This window comes from Anopheles bellator, chromosome 1, assembly GCF_943735745.2.
Source record: "Anopheles bellator chromosome 1, idAnoBellAS_SP24_06.2, whole genome shotgun sequence".
Lineage (NCBI taxonomy): Eukaryota > Metazoa > Arthropoda > Insecta > Diptera > Culicidae > Anopheles > Anopheles bellator.
In genome coordinates this window covers 1,091,886-1,116,287 of record NC_071285.1, presented here as the reverse complement: position 1 = coordinate 1,116,287, position 24,402 = coordinate 1,091,886, and the positions used below count along the sequence as shown (strand labels likewise).

Sequence of the window (24,402 nt, the reverse complement as noted above, 5' to 3'; positions counted from 1 at the left end):
GCAAGTTATCTTTATTGACACAAGCGCGCGACGCGACCCCGCCGGGCGCAAGACGGGTGGGCGATGTTCAATTAATGCGCCAGCCCCTTCAAGATGGAGTGTATTTCAACACTTCACCTACCGGGGGCCACTACAAGATGAGTGGCCATATGTGGCCATTTCTTTTGGCCGCGCAGGGCCTTCTGTTTGAACTGTCTTTCGGAGCACTTGGTGGAGGGGTTCAAGTGCCGCCAGCATAATTATGTGCGGCCACCGGTAGCCTAGAGGTGAGCTAGAGTTCAAACGCCGCCGACCGGCTCTCGGTTAGTGAAAGTTGCTCTCGGCCCCGAATTTGGCAAGCGTTCCGGTCGAATACTTTCCAGAACTTTTCCGGGATGGATAGGTGCAGAAAATTTAAACCATTTTAATTATCCGTCGAGTGGCACCGTTTCGTGTTACTCTTTTAATCCATCAGCCAGCGAGCGGCCCCCAAGGGGCTGTCATTGCTAAATTGAAATCATACCATCAGCGGCATAATTCAAATATTTTCCTTTTTCTTTACGCCACCTCCCGAGGGTCTCTGGGGAGCGCCAGCGACATTCGGGCGTTCGTGGCAATTTGTGGCGTTTGGCTCAGGGAATTGTAATGAAGAACTTCCTCGAAAAGGTTGGCGTTAGGAGTCTACCGGAGCAGCAGAACTTATGGCCCGTCGGTGGTTCAGCATGTAACAGCGAGCATATTTGTGCAGCATTAGCATAAACTTATTGGCACCGGCCGGGGCAGTGCGACAGACAGAGTGTCTTATGTGGTAATCGATCAGCATCCTTCGGCCACTGACCGGCCCCGGCACGCTCGTGTCTGCTGGCGGATAGATGATTGACATTACCGTAATGGGACCGTCGGAACCGTCAGAGCAGAGCTCCTAACACACTCACGATGATTGAATCGAAGGATCGTCTACGCAGCTCGCGCGTCTCTAAAAAACTGAGCCGGGACCGTCTATCTATATGCAAATCGCAACGGTGTTGCGCCGCACCGCATCTCATTACCCGGCGTCCATTTTAACGAGACTGAGTATTGCTTTTTTCGGTCGCCCGTTCCGTTTCGCGGTCTGCGGTCAGTTGCCACAGTCCCCCCCCGACGGTACTTTGTTGTGGCAATTGTTGAGGGATTTTCCCAGCCAACCCAGGGTCCGGTTGCGGAAAAGTAAACAGTGAGCAACGGAGTGGCCCCGGGAAACGGTCACCTCAAGAACCCGTTGAAGCGGCCCACACGAACGTGATGAAATGAGTGTTTTCACAAGATCACGTCAAGATCAAGGGCCGCCCGAGCTGGGGGCCAGATTTGGGAAGTGAATGTGCAGCGTCATATCGTCATCTGGAACGTATCCCGTACGGGCTCCCGGCCTATGTGTGGGCCAAAAATCCGATACGTAACTTGGGATGGCTTTCAATAAAACGCATTGCTTACGGCAACGAAACCTTCTTCGTCCTGCATTCGATTCCGGCCAGTAACGCTCCTTACGCGACGACAAAGACGGCGTTGACCGAATATTTATGGCCCAGACAAATCAGCTTCTCAGCCGGCCGGCCTCGGTTCTTTCGGCGAAGTTGCGGGCGCAAAAGACGACGATGGCAATGTTTGTTGAGAGGACATTTAATTTGGAAATATTTATGCCCACCGGCGAGGGCCATTGTTCTGGCAGAAGTTGTTCCGTCCCGGGGCAATGGGCGCTCACTTCAAATGGCGGTGGCCCGATGACAGAGTTTGGGGCAAAACTTCGGAACCGCACGCACGGGCGGGTGAAAAGTTTTTCAGTTCATTTATCGAATGGAGAAGTTTCTTTTTTGTTTATGTCCCGGGAGCTAGGGGAACCACCGCCCCCCGTCCGGGAAATGGCGTTCTTATCTCGCGAGATGGGTGGCCCCCGGGTTCACCGGCTGATTTAGCGCCACCGCCTGAAATCGAGTCGAGTTTCGAGAAGTCGAGCACGGTGCGGGTCTCCGCGGTTCTGAAGCTTTTCGCGGTGACGACGCGGAATCAGAACTTTTCATCAAATCGCTTCTGACGGCCCCCAAGAAGCCCGGTCCGAGGCACCGCGGGAAAAGATTGGTTTCCGGCCCTTGGCGGGGAGTAATTAATTTGCAGAACGGTAAATATTGAATTGAATTAATCTTGGGCCGGCCGTTGGGCGATGAGAAGCAACTTGCCGGGGTCCGTTAATTATTTGAACGGTTTTTAACGTTTTATTATGTTCGGGGTTTATTCGGTGGTCTTTTCGGTGCATCGGTCAGTAGGACGTTACCTTCCCTGACCTTTCGATTAAACCCGTAGCATCGCAACGCAGGCAGCGGAACGTATTTGTTCAATCATTGGAACTCGACCCCAAACTTTTCCATGCCGCAAACAACATCCATCGAGCCTCATTCAAATGGCCAAAATTGCAAAACCGCTTCACGGGAAACCGATTAGGGGATGTGAAAAACAATTGGCCGCAGCTCCAGCCCCATTGTGCAGTCAATCGATAACAGTTCCGTTGGTTGGGAGTGGGAAATTGAAAACCAACGGGGTTCAACCATCAGGTTTCAATTTCATGAAGTGCCAGGAAGCCCGGCATCATCGCCCGGCTTTGAAGAGGTCTCCGTTACGCTGTAATGGAACTATTTGCTGAGTAGCAAAAGATGATCCACATTTTGCATTAGTTTGGTCCTTTTTAATAAATTTTTGTTTAATGAGAAGACTTTAGGCAAAAGCCTTTCGAAAGCCGTCGAAAATGCGATTGCGGTCTTTAGGCCACTTCGAACGGTAACACCGTCAAATGTTTGCACTAAAACCCCTTTAAAACGCATCCTCGGTGGCCGCTGACATTGAAGCCAACGATCGGCCATCGTGTTATTTTTGCGCGACCTCGTTTAGACGGAAACCACCGAGTGGCCCCGATCGGTGGAGCATCGACCAAGGGCTGTATGCAAATAAATCAAACCTCCCTTTTTTGAAGCAAGGTGACCTAGCCCTCGGTTGGCGTGATGGAGTACCGAGAGGAGGGAACCTTCAAAACGATACACTCGTCTGCAGCATAGAGGCAAAATAGACCAGAGACCCCATGCAGGAGGTCCCGTCGATAAACTAGTGATGCTTACTACGGCCAGGGCGCTGTCCTGTCGTCCTGCTCCAGATAAAACGAGGTCGTCGGTGAACACCTCGGCCACGCTTTATTTATAGTAATTGCAGGAAACAAACCGGAATAGATTAGAGTCCACAACACCCGTCGCTGGAGCGGCAAAGTGAAATGGGAAACTTTCACATCCTACACGCCGGAAACGACGCCGCCTGACGATTGAAGGCGGGACGATTTATGGCCGTGTCTCGTTAGGAACCCGTCGCACCCTGGGCAGGGGCAAATGAAGATGGAATGCGTTGGCTCCTGTCAGCTCCAAGTCCAGTCCCAGGACCAACCGTATGAGTTACAATCAATCGTTTGATCTGATCACTCTTCCTCGACACTCGGCGGTAGTAATGGGACGCCACGCCATTGAACTATATAAACTTACATCCTGGGCTGGGCTCCAGGGCCTGATTTATGGCCCGCTTTACGGTGAGCTGCAGTTGCATACGGTTTATGTGGGACTCATAACTTAATAATGCGTTGGGGAATGTACGGCTTAACCGCGTGGTCGGACCGGGCCGGGCCGGGCCATGCGTGGTTTGATGGATGACAAATGGGCCAACGATGCCAATGATCCGTTCTAAGCTCGGAGTCACGTTTCGGTGCGATTAAATAGGGTCTCCTAGCTTTGGCCGGGGCATGGCCAAAGCCGTTCGTGTATTGACATCGAGTTAAATATTCCGGTACACTTCCTTCCAGGTCACGAAAGACTGTGGTGCTCCGTGTGGTTCCATGTTCTTCTCCGAGAGCGAACGGACGGTCCTGAAGTACTGGGTCGGATCGTGGGCCGCCGTATGCGTCGCTAGCTGCTTATTCACGGTGAGTACTCGGGCAGGGAGCCACATTTTTCGGATTCATCCAATCAACTCACCTCAATAATGCTCCAAATAAAGTTGAGAAGTCGTTGCAATGTTTATTTCGGTCATCGATTCGTATTTCGGCATCAACATTTCAAATGAAGCATTCCATATGATGGACAACATTCATTCGTTCCCATTTCCACCCAGTTTGATTGAGGGCAGGTCAAGCCGGTTGGCAAGTTCCCCGAATCGATCGGTGCGGAAAATTTGACGAAAATTGATGCACCATCGGTTGGTGGATTACGAATTCCGTTTGATTGCATGTCCGATGGCCGCCGATTTGGAGTGACCCACAAATCAATCACAAACATTGTTGACACTAAGGGACACTATTTTTGCTTTCTGTTTTCTACCATAGGTCCTTACGTTTCTGATCGACTCGTCCCGGTTCCGGTATCCGGAGCGACCGATAGTGTTCCTGTCCATTTGCTATCTGATCGTGGGCTGTGCCTATGTGGCCGGGCTTGGGGCGGGAGATTGGGTCGCGTGCCGGGAGCCGTTCCAGGCGCACATCAAAATCGGCCGGATGCAGATGCTCTCCACAATCACACAGGTAAGTCGGAAGAAGCGTTGCTTTAAGTTTTACTTTAAGTCTCGTGTGCATTTTCCTGAAGAAGCTGAAGAAGCGACATGGGAAGATGGGTCCCAAAGCCAGCCGCTAGCGACACCAATCGAATTCAAACAATCGGCTTTAACGGCCGGCTGGTGAGCGACCCTCGAAAGGCCAACAGCCTCCCCGGTTCACCGTTGCAAAGGTTTCGTGGAGCTAAACCAGTTCCTTGTTATTATGTCCATCCAGGGAAGAAACATGTTTGCTCGGGGCAAGCAACCTGCGCTCGGCCGCTCGTAATGCTTCACTCGCCTCGTCCCTAGGACTGGGCCCTGGGATGATGGGCAGCTGATATCCTCTGGCAGCTCTCTTAACCGAGCTGCGGTAACTGAAGCGTTCACCTTCAGATGGCAGGCTTCCGATAGGAATCCCATTTGCTCTGATCGGGTTTTTGCGCGGCAGCATATGGAGCAACATGGGCCGCGGGTGCGAGAGATGGCCATCGATCGAAAGCGTAGCGTAGTATTGTTGAATGACCGACGGGTTTATGTTAACGGGTTTATGTGTGAGTGCGACCCCGTTGCCGGTGACTAATACGATGCAGTCCGAGCCCTGGACTTGAAATAAATCTTTGCCACAACCAAAAGATGGGCTATAAAAATCTGGAGTCTCGAGAAGATCGAAAACTTACCGAAACAAATGCCAGTCGTGAGATACTTGTTGATCCTCTCGACATCGCATAAATATTTATGTACGGACGGAATCTTCGCCTCCCACAAAATCGAATGGGAGTCCTCGGAGAGTGCTGGGGCCCCCGGTGTGAACGTGAAGTGGATCTGATTGCCTCCGGAGGCTCTGATTTTGTGTCGGATCGAAGGCGCGATACCTGTGAGCCGCTGTTGTGTGGCGTAAGCATAAATCATAACGACCCGTGATAGGAAAATAAATGCAAAAGCGATCCTTTCGTTCCAGAGACGGCCAACGACTAAATTCTTTGGCCTCCTCTTTTTTGGCAACCAACGCGCCGAAAGCGGATTTATGGCACTTTTCTGGCTTTGGCATACTTATACTCGCTTCACTAGGTCCAGAGCGTTTTATTGTTTCTGCGCCACGCAGACAGCGTTCCACCCACCGTATTTCCTTCAGTTTTTTGTCCGGGTGTTCAGTGCAAAAGATTAGTGTCGTGAAGAGGCCACAACGCAATCGACGACCACAGCGCGATTCGTTTGTAGCTACTGCTGCCGGAACGGACGATACCAAGAGACGAGGGAATCAACCTCCGAAGATGCGACCGACCGAAGATGGTGGAAAAATTCCTTCCACGAATCCGGCCCGGCCGTTCGGTCCAGATGAGGTCCGTTGCCGGAGCAGATTTTGTTGAGTTCATGAACTGCATTTGTCGTTTGCGTTGTAAATGTGCCAGGCCCGTTGGTTGCAGTCCACCGGCCACAGCAGCAGCAGACGTTGGCATAGGTTCCGAGGTTGAAGACGATGCGAGAATAAAGCGAGAAGTTGCAAAAAATCCGCTGTCCGCCTGACGGCAACAGACGGCTATCAAAAACCACCAAAGGTTGTCGTCGCCAAATGAATAGCTTTCAGTAGAATAATGCGGCCATTTTTCCATTTTCTTTTATTTATTTATTTTAAACGTGTTTTGATGAAAAAATGAGAAAGATAAGATTAAGATGTTCATCCTTGTCATCTTCGAAAAACAAAGAGCATTAGAGTTCATTCAGTCGCGAGTCTGCGAAGGGACGATAATTTTACGGTTGATAATCGAACCCTTGTTTTATTACTAAACAGGACTAAATTTGGACGCATCGGAACCAATTACTAGTTTTAATCAACAAACAAATACACATCTAACAATGGTAATCCACATCCTCGAACCGAATGTTCACCGAATGACCATGAGTTTGGTGAGTCAGCTCATCGACAGTCGCGAATTCTCGTCACGATCTGGACCGACTTTCCGCCTGTTATGCGCTGTCTCGGCCCCGGGTTCAGTTACTTGTTTCGCAAAAATCACGCGACGGACGATTGATCAGAATATATTCCTCGCCAGAAGTTGCAGAAAGAAGTTTGTTGCTTTCGATTTCGGAAGCGAAGCGAACATGGCGCCTTGAATTCTAATTAATCAAACAACACACTTCGTCCCCACGACTTCCGTCGGTTTGTGACGAGAATCGGGACTGCACGATCAACTTCTTGGCACCAGCACGAAACTGCGAAGACGCAACGACGACTGCGAGCTGCGTGCTGCACGTGGTCGGAATTATTTAGCGCAACGCAAGAAAGAGATGAATTTTGAAGTTGATGAATTCTCCGCAATGCTCCACGACCAAGCGGCTCCACTTGCAAGATATGATTTAATTTGTTACGGAAAAAAACACTGTGCTCCAAACTCTATCATGGTGATATAATTTTAGGTAAATTATTATACTTTGCCCATGGAAGTTGATTAAGTCTGTACCGCGCACTGCCCATTAATTTGGGGCCACCGCGCAACGCATGATTACCTCGAGCCACGCGGAATGCCAGCCTCTTGGGGTAAAATGCCGTTTATAACAATCAACGGCCTCCATCAACTTCTGGGCCAAGTCCTGTTAGCTGCTGATTACTGTGCCCACGCCACGTACCGGTCGCTAACGCGTTGTTTATCTAGCGCTGGGCAAAGTTATGTAATTTAAATTCGAACGATTCGCATGCCGAACGCCAGCTGACCAATCGGACCAACTTCTCCAACTAACTCCACTCCTTCCGTTCGCAGGGCCATCGTCAATCAACGCTCTGCACGGTGCTGTTCATGGCGCTGTACTTCTGCTGCATGGCGGCGTTCGCGTGGTGGGCCTGCCTGGCCCTCGCCTGGTTCCTGGCGGCCGGCCTCAAGTGGGGCCACGAAGCCATCGAGAACCGTTCGCACCTGTTCCACCTGGTGGCGTGGGCCATTCCGGCGGTCCAGACCATATTCGTGCTGGCGCTCGGAAAAGTCGAAGGTAAGTCCCCGGTCCCCCGATTACATGACACTCCGCCACCCGACGACGCACGGTAGCGGAAAACTCCATCTCCAAAATCCGGTCCGCCAGCCAACTACTTTGTTAATCGCGCCAGGGATGCGACCCAGCCGTAGCGGATGATCATCGGCCAGTGCCACTAATGATTGGTTATGGTGTTTAGATTCGCAATAAAATGGACAGACGTTTCAGTTCCAGGGCCCCCTTCGCGCCCAGCCCCGAAAGTCTCGAAGGTGTGGACCCTGGTGATGGACTTTATAGGTACTTGTCACGATGTTGGCCCGGCTTTTAATTGGACGCCGCACGCCGCTCCCACCACAGCTGCCAGGGAGATAAAAGGGCAACTAAATGAAGTGGGTCGGTTTGGTAATTGGCGTCGATTACTTCTGCGCCGAGCGGCCCCGCGCTTTATCTGGCATTTGCATCGGGCGCAGTGCCGGGGTCCGTGCTAACTAGGCACTAGGCCTTCGAAGGCTCTAAGCTGTCGGAATCAATAAAACGCACCATAAAGTCCGTGTGACGTGTTAGCCAATTCTCGGCACGAAATTAATCGAAGTGCCGCCCGAATGACGGAAGACATTAAGGAGCTCAACAATCACGGGAATTAGCTGAGGTTTTTACTTATTATGTAAATTGTGGAAATTATTGTTTTTGTTACATGCTGTTGCTGTATAAAACTACTGTTACATTAAGGAAAAGATTGGGTTGCATCTCAGCTTTTAGGTGATGGAGTAGATGAATGAAGATCTTTCGAAGAAAATCGCTGTTGATGAATTTTTGAAGAGGATTTGAAGTTCGTTAATGGACCTGTAAATCCGGAACATTCTCGTTGCTTGTGAATGACTTCCCAGCCGCCATTGAGGTTCAGTAACCGTATTTCATGCTAACTGACAATTGTGTAACTAAAAGTAACCGCCACTTTTGAAATGGCAACGTACTGCAATTACTTGCTGAGCTTATTCTTTAATTCATCTTCGGTACCGGTCTCATTTCCAGTGCCCCTATGAAAATGCTGCGAGCATAGTCGAGTCTCCTTATTCCGTTAGTCGGCACGCGAGTCCCTCGTTCGCTGAGATAATCAAAGTAACACGTGCACTGCCACCTCAATCAAAGTTCGCCGTCTCCCGTTTTCGATTTATGCAAAAAGTTGCTCGTACGGAATGTGGAACGCGTGGTTCGGACCCGAAGGACCAGACAGAGTCTCACGCAACATTCACTGCGGAAACCGTTTCGCCCTGAGTCCGGTTTGTGGTCGGTGTCTGCCGGTGTGCCTACGAAATTTGTCTCAATTCCCGTGGGACACGAGAGGTGCACTTTCTCCGCCGCAGAACGTCCGTTAAGGTCCGTGTGTCCGTAGGAAGAAGTTTGCCGGAATGTTCCCCTCTCTAATCTGGCCATCACACGCAACTTGCGTGTGACGATGAAATAGAGCACACGCGAGTGGATCGGATAGAGGCAAGTTCAAAGCGAAACACTCTCCCAAAGGTGGAACCATTTTTTGGCCACGGTCGGTGCACAGTTTGGCAGTAAAAACGGAAAACTCCAGTTGAAAGTAAGTGCTAAAGAGAGAAATGGTGAAATGACGTTAAAATGGTGCAGCTAATTTGCATGAGATTTACTTTTTTGTGTCTCTACTGAAAGGGCTTTAAACAACGTTCTTCGTGGAATAGAGCCAGGACACGACACAACAAAAGACTGATTGACGTCGATGATGATGGCAATGAGTCTGGAAGTGGACCATAAAGCTTCGGATCGATATTTTACGCAACGGTTCGGTACGTGATAGTTTCATTTCACTTTCATATTGGCCTCAAACGAAAGTGTCTTCGTCACGATCGGTTTTCCACAAAAGCTTAGAAATTTATAAGCAGCCCTTCAATATTGAAACAAAATGTAAACTAAATTCTTCTGTTCATTGCCAATGTGGACAAGAGTCACAGAGTTTAGATGGCAAAAGTCGGCCACATTGGTAAGGCCGAATTGTGCAGATATTTATGATGTTAGCCTGCGGCCATAAAGAGCATAACATATTTCACCCCTTCACGTACGTGGCCACACTGCATTACTTCTGCCCGGAATGATCCTTTCTTCTTCGACGTTTGCCCTTCGAGGTCCGTGGAAAACCGTTCCGAATTTTACTTCCCGCAGAATGCAATCGGCACAACAATCGTTTGAAATCGGGTCGGAGCAGCACCATTTGCCGAGTAGCATTCCTTCGCCTTCACGCGAACCCTATATCCGGTGGCCGGAAATCGAAGATTGTAAATAATCTAAACCGCCCCCGGGCCGATGGGCGGCCCGTTTGTAATACTCATCAACCCGAACGATCGTCCGGAAGGTCCTTTCTGGTCGGGTGGCTGGCTGGTAGCAAGTGGGACGACGAAGCGACTTCTAATTTCGCCCAATGTTTATCCGTTCCTGGCAATCATCGGCAAAGCGGTCAATTCGGCCAATTTATTTACCGGAACACCGCCGCTGGAGCTCAGCTTGGCTTTTATAGTTGTCAAAAATCGAAAATTTACGAACCACGATGGCAAAGACATCGAACGAGGGGAGTTTGCGGTCGGCGACACATGCAGCAACTGCACTCGCCCACCACCGTGGGTGGTGGTCAACGGCTTTGACCATAAGTTATAAAGTCCCTCGAGGGCGAAAAACTTCGTCTGCGTGCTTCGGACTTATTACTCGAATCCGGAGCACTTGCGAACTAATGGACGCCGATTTGCATACGCCAACCAGAACGGGGAACCATGTGGGCCAACGTGTTCGATCGACTAATCCAGGTTGGAGAAGAGAAATTAGAAGGACATGGGGAAAAGTTTTTATCTTCCTCGAATTTTGCCCCACAAACTTCGGTCCCTTCGGGAACTTGTGATGCGCGTGCGAAGAGTGTTTTCTTTTCGAAACTTTTTCAATCTTCCGATGTCGTCCGGTGTTTGTCAATCTTTGATGTGGCTTTGGGAAATAGTAAACTCCGTCCCTTGGAAGGTTCAGAAGTGTGTGCCCTAAAGTTTAATCTCAACATCCAAGATTGAGGCTTCAGCAAGAATACTTACCGGCCAACTCCCAAACTCCGGTGGTCGACACTCTCAGCACCTGCGCCTACATGCTCGGCGACCTTTATTAATTAAACCATGTGCGCAATAAAATGTAAATATTTCAATTAATTTAAACGAGCAATAAAATTTGCCCGCCAGTCACTCGCTGGCGCAGGCAGGGCGTCGTTACATGTCCGGGTGAACAGAACCGCTCGAAGCGGTACAGTGCACACTTGTCGAAGAATGGTGTGTTCCTCCGCACGGGGAGTTCATCCTTAAACCACTTCTTAAACGAGTCGTGTTCTTGTGTGGAGCCGCGAGATCTCAAGGAGTCCGGACCCGGACGCCAAAGGCCTCCCGGCCGGCCCGGCCAGCCAGTGATGATGATCGAAGTGATTCATTGCCGTTTTGCTCACTCCGGTTCAGGTTTTTCTGGTGTCTGGTGGCGGTAATCGTTACCGGTGCCGGAGCTCTCGTAATCACCTGCGAAAGGCTTATGGCAGGCTTGCCAAAGCCAGGCCTTCCTGTCGGCCTGCGTAACGGAAGTCTGCTGTCGCCGGCAGATCGGTGGAAGGTAGTGTTTATTTAACTGCAAATGATGGCAATTAATTTGGGAGGCGAACGCTCGTACCGCTACCTGTTCCTGGATGGATGGGGCTAATGTCTCGGATGGTGCTGCTCATGTACTCTTAGTAATATAAATAAAATAAATAGAAACAAAGATAATAATTGCGAATGGGTCACGTACTTCACAGTTCGCAATAAGACCCTGTTACCTTGTCGATCACGATAGTCTTTTGAAGATATTCTCGAATCTCGAACCAAGTGGGGGAATTGTCCTGAAATTCAGAGTTCAGGAACTACTTACAACATCATAAGAGCTAAAATTTCAATGTTGGTCTTCGTTACTGTACTGGATTTAGACCCCTCACTAAAAGTCCCTACCGTACCAGGTCCAAAATCGGCAAGATTGGCAGCAGCTGCCACAGCACTTTCCCCCTTTCTCGAGCACAAAGGACTCAATTATCATGCTCCAATATCTTGCCCTTGCTTCGCGTTATGAATATCCGCCGGATCGAGCATCGGATGGGCGTTTCGTCGGGGCGATCAAATTCCGATGCTGTGCTTCGCGAAAGTACGCGAATAAAGCGTCCCGTCCCGGGTTGATCCACTTTTGCATAAGCCCACGAGGGAGGCTTGATGTGCTGCTGCCACCCTTTCCGGGAAGTTGAAACTCGGCCCGAGTCTCGGCTTCGATCGTTCCCCCTTTTTCGCGTTATGTGCGGTTTATTGAGCCACACCGTTTGAAAGGCAACCAGCTCCTGGATTGGGAGCGAAGTGAACCGAGCACGGCCACGGAGGGTCCTACTGGAACGTAGAGAGTGCTGAATGCAAACGACTTGAGCCGCAATAATAGGCAACATATATTTTCCATTTACATTCCGTATCCCGAACGCGGTTGGTTCGGTTGGGCTAGATTCGAATCTTGTGTTCTTCAAATCTCATCGGGATTGGCGCTTTTTACGCTCCATTTTCACTCCGCCCGGTTCGGTTACGTCACTGCGAAGAAGGCATCGTAACGGGTTGGCTGCGATATAAAGGAAAACGAATCTATTCAACGGGCTGGTCCTATACCAGGCCCGGGGTTTATGAATCTTTGCGGGAATAGCGCCCAAGCGATTTTCTGGAGGAGCCACTTAGGAATATGTACTCGGCTCCGGGATTACCGGATTGCCGTGAAATCGATAGCGACCTTGACTAACCGTAATTGCGCTGTCGGTTCGGCAGATTAGAAAGGTTTTTATCTTTCACTAAGCACAGCATTACGATAACCGTAACTGATTCATAAAAGTTCTCAGAACAGTTAATTGCGTTTTTAAGCTTACAGGAGCATGAACTTTATCAAACACCAATCGCCGAGAAAATGTTCATTAAAAGTTTTGTTCGTTTATTAAACGTGCCAACATAAATTCTCATACATAATGCTACATTTCATCCACGAGCCACACAGTGTCCACTGTTGCAATTAAACTTGCGCTGACCGATGCTGCTCGTTAAGCATAACGCCCTATGCACCGTCGGCTTTTAAACAGTATCCATTTCTCAGCCAACACCCACAAAACGTGGGCGATGAGGGCGTTGTCACCAAACTTATCTTCGCTTGGCTTTGCATAATTGAAATCATCCATTATCTAAACTATCGCTGCCCGGATGCCTGATGTCGTACCGATTAGAAATGGTGGCCCGGACACTGTCAGTATCAGCCAGGCCCGGTAAGCCCCACGGCGCTCGTAAATTAAGTTAATTGAAGAATTTTTCAAACCCTGGCCTGGCCTGGCCTGGAGCTGGGTGCTGCTCCATCAGTGAAGTAACTGCGTGTAACTCACCGCAAAAATAGTGCATCACCTCACTCGGGTTCCCGCGGGCGACTTTTCGCTGACTCCGGTGGTCCGGTCGGTGCGTTGATTTACGATCGGCCGCGATCGTTATCGAAAGTCCGTGTTTCCGGAGCCCGCTCTATCGGATCACGGTGCACGGTGTATGAGGCGGGCACGACAACGATGCTTATATTAAAATGAACAATTTGTGGACACGAAGCAGATCCAGATATTTGTAGAGCGTTAACGGTTTGTCATTTGTAAGTGTCTCGAAGAGGACAACAGACCATCCCGGGCTAAGGCTAAAGCAGTAATTTAAAGGACGTGGCCAATTTTGTCACTGCATCCTATTACCACGCCATAACCGTTACTTGTAACTGACGTGACCGTAATGCCCGGATCGGAACCCTCACAGAGAGAGAGACACCATCAATCAAATCGTCGCTCTTACGATCCATAAAATTATGATCCTTTTCGTGCTGTGCCCAACGATATTCGTCACCACACGCCCCACCGGTGCAACAAACTTTCATCCGGAACCGGATCATGTCGCCATCATCGGGAAAGTTTTCTACCACGGAGGACGTCCTCGCGTGACGTTACTGTCAGCACCGCGAACGAGAGCTTCCCTTGGTGGTCCTGCTGGTGCTGCTGGTCCCACTGGGGGTTGCCACCGGAATTAGCACCGCCACGCCGCGAGCGTCCGATGCGACTTTGATGGTGGTCTGGCCCTGGGGTTCTTCCTCAGTGGCCACTGGGAGCCACGGGCATCATGCAACATAATCATCTCGTTGGGTGGTAAGATGCACCTCGCCGAAACACTGTTGCCCGATGGTGCCTATTAAGCGTTTGATTTATTGTTTATCGCCCCGGCACGGACCGGTGGATAAAGTGGACGGAACGCCATTTTTCACTTCGACGCAGGCCACACGTTTTTCCCGAGTTTGGTGCGAAAAACTCCTTTCTTTATTTAACTGAAATGCATTTCACCCAGCCTGTAAGTCCTGTTGGGGCCCACCCTGTAGATTTAGAATTCATTTTCACAAACCCTTCCGTGGGAATAAATTCATCACCGGACGTGGACCGGCAATCGATGGCCACTCGAATGTTGGCAGGGCTCCAAATTGCTTGCCGTCACGAGCATACTTGTGTGTTTACAGAGCAAACATAATCGAACGGAGAGCCCGAGTCCTTCGCTATGCGGGGCAACATTGTACGGTTAGTTGACTTTACATGCCCGTTTGCCATGCTGACGAGAAAAGCATCAAACCATAAAGGAACGTGCTTCGTTCGCTGGAGCCAGTTATTTGGCCAATATAATTGGGCGATAGTACTAATATTGTGAGAGTTCTAAAAATAGTTAGAAGAGTTTATTTTGTGAACATTGAATTTTAAAATGTTTCATGAAGGCTTCATTGACCGGTAACTTGTCTTGCCAGAGAGACTGAGACCACCTAGCGTGCCACAGACCACGTATGAAATTTATGGACCACACCTCGAGCTGCAACCGAATGCAGCCAGTGTCGTTGTTGACCTTGGCCAACGAGTTACTTCAGAGCCACGCTCAGCGATTTTTATGTTTACGCCCGAGGGGAAAAGCTTTCAACTTTCCATCGCACTAGGCAAACATGCTGCCCGTGGTCCTACGTGGCGTAAGTGAAGGTACACAGCATCCACAGGAGTACAAAAGGAAGAAAATCCAGTTGCACAATGTCGTACGTTGAATGGCTTTGTTGCGAAGTAATACGGGTTCGAGTTGAGCATATTGTACTCGGTGGCTCGGCCTGTATTGAATCGAAATAAATCACATTTATTTTACCTTCCTGCGCTGCTCTTAGTTACTTTGTATAAACGATTGAAGTCATCTCTTGCTTTACGTTTAAGCTTTCGGCACAATAAAAAGCCCCGTGTCCCCGTGGCAGGAGGTTCGGATTGAGAGCTTGAAGTGAACGATAAACACTGCACTGCTCGACATAAGTAAGTTGTTTGACAGAGCTTTGTTTAATCGGCTCCAGCATTTCGGTGCCAACGCTTGTTAACAAACTCCCGGCTCCTCGTGTCTGTCTCTGGATCAAGCCACCGGTGGCCACCGGTGGCCAGAGTTGCACATGGGCAGCATTCGCGAGACACAGGAGCGCCGGCACTAATTGACTTTTCGTTGCCAACACGGCGGCTGTGATGGTTCTGTGATTACTACAAAGCGGTCGCGGTCGGGGCGCATGGTGTCACAACCTGCTCCGACGATCGTGAGCCGAACGTCAACCGGGCACAAACATGTAAAACATTGTGGCCCGCGTCGTGGGGATGTGGTCCGAGGCCGGTCGGCGAAATGAAAAATAAATCTTAAATGTAAACTTAAATCGAGCAACGCTTGTCCGCTCCGCTCCGTCCTTGCCATTCGTTGACGTCCGGAAACGGCCGGGGACCCTCGGATCGGCAAACTTCAATGGTAAGAGCCGAGCCGAGAGTGCAAACAAGCGTTGACGGCCAACAGACGAGCCTCGAAAGAAGCTCTAAATGAAACGGAGCTTCAGGCTTCCGAGACCCCCATATGGGGGGTTGCGAAGTGTCTTTGTGGCTTTTGGCGTCTGTTAGAAGTCTTAATTTTTTAACCCAAAAATCTTGGACTCTGCAGAAGGTGCAAAGCGTAAAAGATTTTTAAAAGGTTTCTTAACAAAGGCAACCAAGTGATTGTCCTTTCTGTTCTCGTTTATGATTGACTTTCTTGACATTTTTGGTTAATTGAAAAATTGCTTGATCGTTGAATATGCAAAACAGTTCCGAAACAAGTTCAGCTGCCACAAAGCTATTCTGTGGTGGGCCAACCCCATTCTATCGAAAGCTCCATCCGAAACCTGTTGCGCGTACCGAGCATAGCTAATCGAAATCGAAAGAAAGGAAGCTGCGCATGAACATTCTAACGCCACGTCGTTACCGAAACAAGGCCGGCTTGTATGTTTCTTCCCGACAGCCCATCGATTGGTCTTTCTCGTTAGTGGCTTCGAGGGGCTAATTAAAGTGAATGCTGTATGCAATTCATTACGTTCCCGCACCCGGAATGTGCCCCATCATGCTACGCTACCGTCTTGCCCATTATCGAAAATCGTGTGTAGCGTTCAGGAATCTGTTCTCTGGGAGGGCTCCACATTGATCACCATCTGCTTTGATCTGAATTGAACAGAAATACAAGCAAAAATCCCGGTCCGAAGCGGGACGAGAAAGGGAAGTCGAGCATGTTTTGAAACAAGATGTTATGCACGGGTTTCTTAAAGGTTTGGCTGGGGTCAGCATATCGCATCTACTTCCGACTCCCATGGATCTGTGTACTTTAAGGTGCTCTTTGTAAAGCTGTCTTATCGGAAAATCGGAAAGTTTTACAAAGTTGAGATAACAAGTCCCATGCAAAAAAAAGATTGGAGCTTCGACTATGATTTTTACTCGCCTTTTTTACAGCATCGTATACAAATCGTAGATCTTTTTCCGTAATGGACGAGACGTTTTCTATCAAAATCACCCATTATTTATTTAAAATACACTCGAATCAGGCAGATTAGATATCGATATCAGACAGGACAACCAAATCGTATCGATTTCTCTCTTCAAGGGCCTCGTTGGTTTTCGCCTTCCACAAGGGTCTGATAGTCATTTTAAGTTATTTTTGTAGCAGAACTTGAGATGTTCTTCAGCTCGCTATCGCCGTTACGGGGAATGAAGGCCCGGCTTTCGCTTTTTGCTTCGTCAGAGGCTAATTTGTTCTTCTTTCTCGATGCTTTCTCGGTAAGAACTGGCCACATAAAACAACATAGTAAGAGCATAAGTATGAGCAAGCTTATCGATTCCTTGTGCAGAACCCTTTCGGGGTGTCGACTTTCCTTTTCTTAGCGCAGCAGCAGTCGAAACTTGCCGTCGCTTGCCGTTGGAATGAGTCCCCGTCGCTCTGCGGGGTGGCGCAAGGCAGAAACAATGATTCTAAGAGCCCCAAACAGCGGGAAAACCCATGTGTTGGTGGGGCGGCCAGAAAACTAACCAGCGGTGAAGAAAATGACATTTTAATTAATTTCACAGCTGTACCGAGCATCTTCTGGCGTTCCGTTCTATTCTTGGTTGCCCTCGGGTGCCGGAGAAATGGGATTGGTCAAATCTTTTGAGCGGAGGGTTCATGTGGAAATGCGCCAAGTCATTCAAAGATGTTTGTTTTCACCTCCTTTCTCTCTCTTTCTCTTTATAGGTAAGTCCTTGGCCCGTCAATAGATATGTTGCACGAAGAGGAGCACCACGAAAAGTGGTAAGTCATGACGGTGGGGTTTCTGGTTTGAGGTTCAGAGCGATGTTGAGGGTTTACGGATTTTATTATCGTCTCGGGTGTTGGCTCGAAATACTTGGTCAGATTCCCAAAGGAACCGCGCTAAATAATGTTCTCGATAGAACAGTGCTTATTATAAACTTATCAACTTACACGATGATATTCAAGGTCAAAACGTAATTTCGCAACGTCAAGACAGCGCCAAGAATTGCAAAAAATAAACCGATCCCAAGGGAGCTTCCATTCGATCGTAAAGCATAAAAAGCCCGCGACCGTGGATAACATCGTTCGATTTGTTGGACAATGGTTGGCCGGAAGGTACATATCTTTGGCCGTTTGCTGACTCGCTCCGAATCCCCGTCACGCGGAGTGCGCTCTATCAGCCGTCACGACGAGCGCCGCCGGAACGTGCCCATCCGAAGGACGCGCGTAAAAAATGAGGAAAAGAAAATCCCTTGCCAACTGAATGCATATCTTCGATCCACCGCGATCCGGGCAGCTCCACGGCGGGCGCTGTATCTTCATCAACCTGCAGCATGATTTTTGCATGTTCACAGCACGATGTTCATAGCTATTAAATCCGCTTGCCCTTGGGCACCGTCTAGACGTGAGGCTGAACCGAGCCTTTCCGTTTCTGGAGAGGAGCTCTTCGTTGGGTAACATTCATCATTCCGTTTTTCCAAACTAAGATTTAACCGACACTTTGTAAAAGTATATCAAATCTCTATTCTTTTGATAGTTTACTAAGCTATTAATTCTTCTCATTCCTTAAGGAATTCTTCTTTTTTGAGGAGTGTTAAAATTCATCGTCCGTTCTCGTGTCGACCCGTGTGTTAATAAACAATGCAACCCACTCGAAAAACCGGAGGAATTCCGAAAGGAGCAAAAAAGGAAAGGCCCAAAAGCAGATCATTTCCATAAAGCACGATAACTCGACCGCATAATGCTCGGGGCCGCGGCCATTTCCGCCCCGACCTGGTGCGTTGGTGGGCTTCTTTTCGCAATGAACCTTGAGCGCATAAAATGCCTACAGAATGGGTTGCCGAAGCACTACACGCGGTTCATTGTGCAGTGACGGCCCAGGGAAGGCGGATAATAAAGAAACGTCATGCTGCGAGTAGAAAAAGCCCCACAAAGTGGACTCCAGCCATGGAGACGAGGAGTTTTCTTTTCCGCCAATTGTCGAGCGTCGAGCGTCTCACTTGGCGTTCCGCATAAAACCGGCGCGGGTTTCGAAAGCGCATAACGAAGTGTTGTTACTTCATTTCGGGCATAATTCTGAATTTGTTAGGAAGGAAAAAAAAGCGCACGGCAGACTCCTGAAGCGTGGAGTCAAATTTCGTGCCGTTGGTTGCAACGTTTTCGGCTCAGAAAAGTGCAAACGCGCCCTCGCTTCTGCAAACTCACGCTGGGTCTGGGTCTGGCGGAGTGCTGGTGGCTGGTGGTGGTGCGAAAACTTTGACATGGCTTCTAGCGACCGCACGTTCCGGGTTCGGTTTCCATTCCGGGAAGGATGCCGTCGGTGTGCCCGATGCAACCAAAGTCGATGCCAAGACGGAGCAGCAGAGCAGAGCTAGCCAAGGCAGACAGAGAAAAGAGTTTACTCGCCTCGCCCAGAAGAAGTTATTTATCATGTCTAAGACTCATCCTCTTTGGAGCGATTTTCGGGGGCTCGGATCCTGTGAGCGTGAGTGTGTAGAAAAGTACAAAAGCGCTACAGCCAACCTAAGCCCCACGGGGGGCTCCAGTTTGGGAAGGCAGACGGCCAACCGATCGGCTATTTGGTTGAGATAATTTTCAAACACGTCATCGTTGCGCTCGAACTCTAGGTTCCTTCGCTCGAACTCCGGTTCTATCCTTCGCTCGGAAGGAATCCTTACCTCCGGGACAGCCGGAACAAGGTCTTAACCCTTCACCGCCACGATTCTCTTTTAAGACGAATAACTATCTGGGAGGAGAATTGTGCGAAGTAAGTTTTTATAAAAGGCAAAGGACTTGAAGGTTCGACGCCAAAATGTCGCGTGAATGGTCCTCGCGAAGGAGGTCTTAATTCTTAAGATTATGCTTCTCGTGCACCCGTTAATATGTGAATCGTTGACGGAAAGAAAGTTCAGTCGTAAATTAAGAAAATAAGTTCAGCAATAAACTAACCAAACCTGTTAACCATTGTTTCGTGTTGGCCAATGAAAAAAAAAATCCGTTGGCCCTTCTCAAGGAAATGTTTGACATCAGACCGGCGGGATTCATTTGGAAGAACTCGTTTGTTTCACCTCAACGGGACCGCCGGTACCGCCACCTGTAGAGTGTCTGCTGATCCGGTTTCGTTGCCCGTGACCGTGGTCTGCCGAGCGATCGAGTTACTTCTTCTCTCTCTCTCTCTCGGTCGGTGACCAAGCATTACGGTGATCCTAAAAGTTTCGGCATCCATTTTGCTGGTAATGATATTCTTCTTGACCCTTGCCGGTGCTTGCCGGTTTTGTTCTTGGGTTTTTGGGGCGGCTTTTGGGGTCCCCCGAATGGCTTCGCCAAGGGTCTTGCGGTGCTTCATTTACACGTTTCAATTTCAATTTTTCTACGGCCCCAGCAGGGCGCTGGCGAAGAAGTTTCTTCGAGGGGCCTGGCATGTCTTAACCCACCCGTACCAAGAAATAAGCTCCAATAATTTATTATTTCATTTTCGTATAATACCTTTTTGTGGTCCTTGAAGCCACCGGAAAAGGGTAGCCCGCGGTTTCGGCTACAAAAGTGTTTACCTTTTTCTTTGAAGCTTTCGCTTGAACCTCGCCTTTTGGGGCTCAGTGGTTGCAAAACAAAACAACGTAACGAAGTGGAAAGTAAAACGAGAGCGACAAAAACTCATTCGCCGGGTATCATCCTTGCGAATTGAGCATCTTCGCCAAAGCGTAATGAATAAACGCGAAGTAGGAACGAGACGCAGGAATACGGAATCGCGTCCGAATAATGTTGAGCCGGTTTTTATGGTTCCATCATAAACACGCGTTCGCGCGCGCTGTTCGACTGATGATGATTCCCCTGGCCAGACGAGGGATCAGCGCGTCTTCGTGCCAGTCCAGGGGCTGAGCTTCGTTGGGGTAAAAGGCGAACGAAACGACGAATCTAAACGATCATCGCCTTGTGAAATAATGACATAAACAACAATTCAAGCGACGAGCAAAAATGTGTTCCAGCTCGTAGTGAGGGCCAGGCTTCAGCCCGAAAACCAAAGGACGATGCTGTGGCGGTGTGCCAAAGCCGGGCCACTATTAATCATGAAAGATCTTAAAAGTCGACTAACGATTATGTTGCCGGTGCGCGTCGAGAGCATCCCGGCACACGATCTTCGGTAGAGGCGAAGGGCGTATTCGGATATCGAGCGTCAACTCTTTAGGAGGAATTTATTAAGAAATGGAGCGAAAATGTCTCGGATGAAAACCTCTTATTTATTGCCTCGTTCGCTACGTTTGTCGTCGTCGAGCTGATTAGTTACTTCGATATTTACGGGGCACGGATTAAGGGAAACAACAATGTGAATTATACAAGAAAATGCGAAAACTGAGCTCTCCAAATTCCAAAGATCAATTTCTGGGAGGAAATGTATCACTCACTCCGGTCTAAATTATTCCGCTGCCGAACCTTGCTTTAATTGGCAGTCCATTCTGGGCCGATCGTTTTCGACTTCCGTTCTGAGATGGCGTTTCGTCAGAGGGCACTTCCCGAAACCGGGCACCGTGGAAAAGAGTTTCGAAAAGGTCGTGCTCGGGTAACGCAGCGTTACTGTTCGTAGCATTATTAGCCCAAATGAGCCCCATCGACAAATGTCAGACCCCAAGCGAAACGCAAGAAAATATCGATAATTAGTTCATCTCTGACGGCGATGGTTTTTTCTGCTGGAGAGAACAATAACGACAACCAAGCCGGATGCTGCTCTGTGATTTATTAATTCGAGGGATTTATTCGGTTTCGTGTTAATCTTTTTTTTTTTTGTTGAACTAGGAGCCACTTGTCAAACTAAACTTCCATCGAGGAATTTTCGTAACGGCGAGAAAACATGCATTGCGTGACTGCTCCGTGGAGAGTTTCAGCAGAAGATGTTTGGATCCCCGCGGATAACCGGCCACTCCGGAATGTTCTCCCACCACAGGCGGCGAGTGCTGTGGTCAGCAGCCCTCAGTCTGATTACCAGCAGCAAATAGAGCAATTGCAGCGAGAGCAGTGTTTAAAGAGCCCCTTGCTGAGATCGACCCGGGAAACGCCGGAAGCCACGAGGTCCACCAGGTCACGGTTCGCCGTTAAATTGATTAATCTGATGACGGTCGAGGTAACGAGCGATGATTTATGGGTACGAAAGTGTGGCCGGAGAAACAGTTTTTTGAGGTTTTACCCAGTTGCGATGCGTTTTGCTGCACTTCTGCTGCACTGGAACGCGTGTGCGCCATTGAAACAAATAGAGCCGATGCGTTTTTCCGCGGAGCATTTTTCGCTTCTGACCGCTGCTCGACGGCTTTTCTTTTTTTCCACACTAAAATCCAATTGTGGCCCACAAACTGCCCACCGCACGCCATCCTCCTTTCGCTGTGGCCTCTCATTTCGGAAAATGCACCCTCGGCCGGACCGGTTTGGTATTTTGGTTTATCACTCGCTCGCTCGCTCGCTGTTCATCGATAATCCGTGGGTCACAGCTGCCGCATCCTGTCGTACGCCCGGTTTTTGCCTAACCTCAAAAAACGAGAAACGCGGCCTCGTCCTGTTGCCAAAGTGAAAATGAACCCGAACCGCCGGACAAATGGACCCGGCCAACACGGGGCATTGTTTTGCACTTCATATAAAATGCACTTTGTTCCGGTGGCATATGTGTCAAAACAGAGTGTCGAACGGATTAACGCAGTCGATTATGTGTCCGGCGGGGGGCCGAGTTTTATCCGCCCCATTTTGCCATTCTATTATTTTAGATCCATTTTTTCTCTTTTTGGGGTTTTCGGCCTTTGTTTTATGGATATAGCAAAATACCTCTTTTTTAGGCGCAACTGTTGGCGCAACATGACATTTGGACTGTTTGAATTTAGCATTTTGATGGTTTATCTGTTTGTGTTTTCTCATTTGCTTTTTTTTGCACAAAACTGCAATATGCAGTGGTGCTGCATGACCGCAGTTTGACTTCGTAGTGAGGACGCTTCATTTGCGTCCAATATGGCTCGTTTTTCAGCATTTTCTGCCCGTTCTCGAGCGGGATGCTGAAAAAGGCAGCAAGCATTTCCAATTTGAATACACAACAACATACGGCTCGCGGCAGAAAGTCATGAGGTCATTCTCATACCGTTCTGCCGTCGTCATCACCCCGTTGTTGGCAGCCCCCCGGATCTTTAATCTGTTTCCATCCCGAAAAGGTGAAGTGAAAAAAGTGACAGTAAATTTAATTTTATCGCTTGCTCAATATTTCAAAAATCCACTCAGAAAGGAAACGAACCATCAACAACGGCAACGGCCCCGGTAACGACCTCTTCCTTCGCATCCCCACACAACACACCTTGGTTCACCCGCTCCGGGCTGAAGCAGAATATTGTTTTGCGATTTTTGCACCGTGACGAGCGCTTCGGGCGTGCCGTCGTGACCTCGAAGAAACTTTGCCGTTTCGCGACTTCTCGCGCCCCGAGGGCGAACGTGATTTTTCTTCACGTCCACCGGCCAAGGAAGGTCTATCTTTTTCATTCTGCCACGTACCGGTGCAGCTGCATCTTGAAGTGTGCGCTCTTACTCTGCCCGATTTGCGAGTCGCTTTCGCGGATTATAAATTCTTGAATCGATTCTCTTTTAAACGCTCGCAAACTTTCATGCACACCTTCACGATTGTCCCGCACCGAAAAGAATAGAATCTTTCGCGTCCCTGTAATGTAGTTAAATCTTCAGCCCCGGGGTCGATAAAGCGGATGCCTCTCGAGCGTGGTCATCGAAGAGATTTTCCCAACGGAAATACACGAAATCGGCGCCTCTCTCTCTCTCTCTCGCTTGACGTTCACTTTGCATCTTCACGTCAAGTGTTTTGCTCCGGAGCGCCGGCGGCGACGGCCGTCTTGATCCTTTTTTCCGCCACGACCCAACGAGCGGATCGAGCTGAAGGACCTTTGCGAGACCTGGGCTTGTTTAAGCGTTGTTTTGCCCGATGTAATCTCCTGCGCGTCCTGGTGGCGGGGTGAAAGTCATAAGTGCCGGTCTTCGGTCCCATAAAGCCCCCCCTCGCTCAGGTTAATGATGCTGCTCGCGCGGAACTAATGGCTGCAGGTGAGCATTGTGAGCCCCAATGCACCGCGCGATGCGCCACTCAAGCAGGAGATAGGTCGTTTTACCTACGACAGTGAGTCGCTGGATTTATTTATGATCGCCGACCACGAAACGCAAGGACGAGGTGCGTGGTCCGGTCGTCGGTCGAAGATAACGAAAGCGAAGCTCGCCGGGGGCCATTTTTCGATACACGTTCGTCTCGATCTGCGGTCCAAATAGTGGGGAAGTAGTTGCGATTCCATCAATTTGTTTCGGAGCTCAGCTCACGCAATGGCGGCCGCCGACGATGATGCTCCCCGCTCATAACTCTCTGAGATCATCTGAGGAGACCGCGGTGGGTCAGAAGGTACTTCCTCGCGGGACTATCTTCGGCGACTAATCTTCCTCCACGCACAGCGACCGACGAACGGATGGCTAATTTGACCTCTGGTGATCCGGCGTGTCGTATTTCATTATCATTATTATCACCATGCTTGGTCCAGGGCGCGCTGAAAAAAGGGCCGGATGTTCGCGCGCTCGTTATGTAACGGAAAGACGGACGGGGAATGATAATCCCCACGGTTGGGCAGATGAGGCGTATTCGTAATAAGTTGTGCCATTTTGACGGCAATCTACCGGATGGATGAGCTGGCCGGCGCGCGGACTTGTTACTTTTTCTCGCTCGTCCGCCAACGAAACGCTTTCCGAGGGCTCCGATTTATGCTTCCATGATTGGATGATGCTCCAAGAAACATTAATTATGACCACGGTTTTCCTGTTTTTACTCGCCCGAGGTTGTGAATCTTCGGTAAGCGTCAAATTGTTTGAAAGTTTTCAGAGCAATAGATGCATAGTCAAA

General features: G+C 49.3%; 1 protein-coding gene across 1 annotated transcript in view; it reads left to right on the top strand.

Moving 5' to 3' along the window:
- The window catches only part of LOC131216172 (frizzled-like), a 75,535-nt gene that overhangs the window by 6,364 nt on the left and 44,769 nt on the right, over positions 1-24,402 (top strand). The window contains exons 2-4 of the mRNA XM_058210590.1: positions 3,845-3,964; positions 4,364-4,558; positions 7,326-7,551. Of these exons, the coding sequence (XP_058066573.1) occupies positions 3,845-3,964; positions 4,364-4,558; positions 7,326-7,551 (541 nt within the window). The remainder of the gene's footprint in view (positions 1-3,844; positions 3,965-4,363; positions 4,559-7,325; positions 7,552-24,402) is intronic.